At 30.8% G+C, this 3,058-nt stretch overlaps 1 protein-coding gene across 3 annotated transcripts in view; it reads right to left on the minus strand.

Annotated features, from left to right (window-relative positions):
• Positions 1-3,058, minus strand: part of LOC105451951 (calcium-binding mitochondrial carrier protein SCaMC-2-like) — a 16,289-nt gene that overhangs the window by 8,740 nt on the left and 4,491 nt on the right. For all 3 annotated transcript variants that reach the window (XM_011692687.1, XM_011692688.1, XM_011692691.1), the window contains one exon: positions 2,559-2,670. In XM_011692687.1, the coding sequence (XP_011690989.1) occupies positions 2,559-2,670 (112 nt within the window). The remainder of the gene's footprint in view (positions 1-2,558; positions 2,671-3,058) is intronic.

Below are 3,058 nucleotides of genomic sequence, written 5' to 3' on the forward strand. Positions count from 1 at the left end.
CCCCCCCCCCCCCCCCTCAAGTTCTAATAACAATTGTCACTTCAACTTGAAACTTTTCTGTGATTAATGTCTCATTATAAAGTACCATTTGGCACACAGTTTAGTCCCAAAATCCAGTGCCAGTTTTTTTGGAGCTTGCTTAAAATTCGATAATAAATTTTGTTCTCCCCCCTTCCTCCTCCTCCAGTTCTAATAACAAATATCACCTCAACTTGAAACTTCTCTGTGATTAATATTATTAATAATGTCATTTTCGAGATATTATTTGATATACAATTTAGTTCCAAAATCAAGGAAAAAACGGACGGGTCACTCTTTGTTTTAAATTGAACAAAACTACTATTGAAACGTTGAAGCTAATTTAAACTGTTTATGGCAGTGAAACCGTGAATCGTAAGAACGTTTTCAAGTGGTATGCAAGATTTCGTAACAGCTGGAAGAGCATTAAAAACAATCCACGGCCGGGCGTGGAAAATTTGGGAAAGCGGAAAGTCTATATGTACTTTGTGCTTCACTCGACAATGCATCGGTTCTCGAAGCTAAGGTTTCGACAGACTTCCTAAAGGCGATTCCGGCGGAGGTATTTAAGGACTGCTTCAAAAAGTTTTACGATCGCGTTTTCAGCAATGTGTATTAACTCACAAGGAGTCTATTTTGAATAATCAATAATAAAAACAAAACATAAATAACCCCTTGTGTTTTATTCGACACTAATTACCCTTTCACTGAAACATACTGCATAACTGTATACGGCAACTGATACTTAGTACTACTGATGTCATCCACGAAAGTCCAAATATTTTTCAAGAAGCTCGAAATTTATTAATTCGTGCTAAAAAAAAAAGTATATCAAAATTGAAGGAATATTTTATCTTTTCTAAAAAATTAAATAAAATAAAGAACATTAAATGATATTTATTTCAATTCATTGTTTTCTTACGAAAACAACTTCAATACCTCGAAACTGTTCTTATCGGACGTTATTCATAAGGCATTTTCGACCTGTTTTCATGTTAAAACCATTATACTTGTTTTGGCACAGAGACACTCCGTATATACTTACATAATACATATACTATATTATTCTATGCCACTTTGAGGAGAATCCCGAAACCAACATTTGGAAAGCGTCATCTGTATTAAGAGTAGACAGACAATTTGGCGCGGCAGACAATCTGGCGAACTTTGAGAAGTATTTAATCGCCGTATCATTTTCAAAAGTCTCAGGAGAATTTATTACCTCAAGATTATCTTAACAAATTGAATTTTAACACTTGGTTTCTCTCGAGCAACATCATAAAAATGACATTCATTTTCATGAAAAATAATGTGTGTAACGGATAAATAAGTGACAAATAAATAAAAAAATTTATTTTTTGCGATTTTCTTTAAAATAAAGCAAAAATGAGCAAATCCTTAAAGGATTTTTTGTCTTATTATAGTTTCCCTCTATGTCGAAGTCCTAACATTTAATTTCGGGATACTCTATATATATTACGATTATACAATAAGAGTATTCAAAATTAATATTTGCTGTTATTGCTATCGAATTATCATTATTTAGTTTTATTTCTTCTCTATCATTATTCTGCAATTATTAATAATAAAACTAATAATTAATAATTCAATTACTATTTAAATACATAACATACAATATTTAACTTACTTAATTATCAGTACTAAATATTATTAATAATAGTTAGAGATCTGCGAATTATGAAATTTACAAAAATAATCTAAAAGTTTATGTATAAATTACATATAACAATTTCTAATATTTATATAATAGTTCAAACAGCGTGAAAATAAAAGATATATCTGTATAGATTACATCTTGCGATTCGAAGTTGGGAATCGCTGGTATGGCGTAAGAAACAGCTGATGAAACGTTGCAGAGTTTCGTAAGATAAACTTACTGAAAATTTGACTTGCATAATCTAACCGAATATTTACCGAGACATTTTGTAAAAGCGTCAGTGTTCATCAAAGTTGAAAATCCTGCATGTATACAATATGTATATGTACACATAAATATGTATGTATGTATATGTGCATAAATGAGGTGAAATAAATAGTTTACAACAGTGACACACAACTTGCGGCCCGCGGGCCGCATACGACCTACTTGTGAATTTTTTTTGCAGTTCACCGAAAATCTCATTTTCTCATAGCCGAAAATCATATTTTCTATTTCACGCAAACAAAAAAAACATTATGCGGCCCGAAAAATTTTGCTTACTTCTAAAAACGGTTTAAAAAAGGTTGCGCATCACTGATCTACAATATGCTCTTATATGTGTGTGTTTATATATATATATATATATATATATATATAGCATACTTACATTAACTATTTATTATGGATAATTATAGATATTATGGATATTACGGTCCAGATATTCAGGAATTACCCGTATATTTCCGTAAATATATAGATAATATAGTAGTAAATAGATGTAGATGATAAAATACTTGAATGGGACATGCATTTTGATATCATTAACTGTGTGTTATACATTTTTTCTTAATATAAAAATTAAACTATATAAAATACTCACCGTGGTATGATGCCAGTATTCGATAATATCAAGCAAGGTACTACTTGGTGCATAAAGAAGAAAGTCCCGCCATTCGTTGAAACTGATGTTAAGACTTCCATCTTGGTCCATGCTGCCCAAATAATTAGTTATTAGTTCATTGTATAATATAATACATCATTGAAGTATGACAAAGTAAAGTTATCTCATATATCGGCATTTCAAAAACACGTATATTCTGGAGTGCGTATGTGTGTGTGTGATAAATTAAAAATATTATAATAACGAGTTCTCAGTATTTTTCCTTAATGTTTTAAAATCTTTTTAAAATAAATAATAGCTTTCTCAACAGCTTATTTAACCCTCCGTCGGCGTCGGCAATATACACTCGACAGCAAAATTAAAGCATCACCCATTCTGATCACTAAAAATAGGCAAATTTCAAGAGAGTGTAACTTCGTCAAAAATGATCGTATCGGAATGATCAAAAAAGCATTTTAAAGCTTAAAGTCTCTACTTTC

The sequence above is a fragment of the Wasmannia auropunctata genome, unplaced genomic scaffold (assembly GCF_000956235.1).
Source record: "Wasmannia auropunctata unplaced genomic scaffold, wasmannia.A_1.0 LD336039.1, whole genome shotgun sequence".
NCBI lineage: Eukaryota > Metazoa > Arthropoda > Insecta > Hymenoptera > Formicidae > Wasmannia > Wasmannia auropunctata.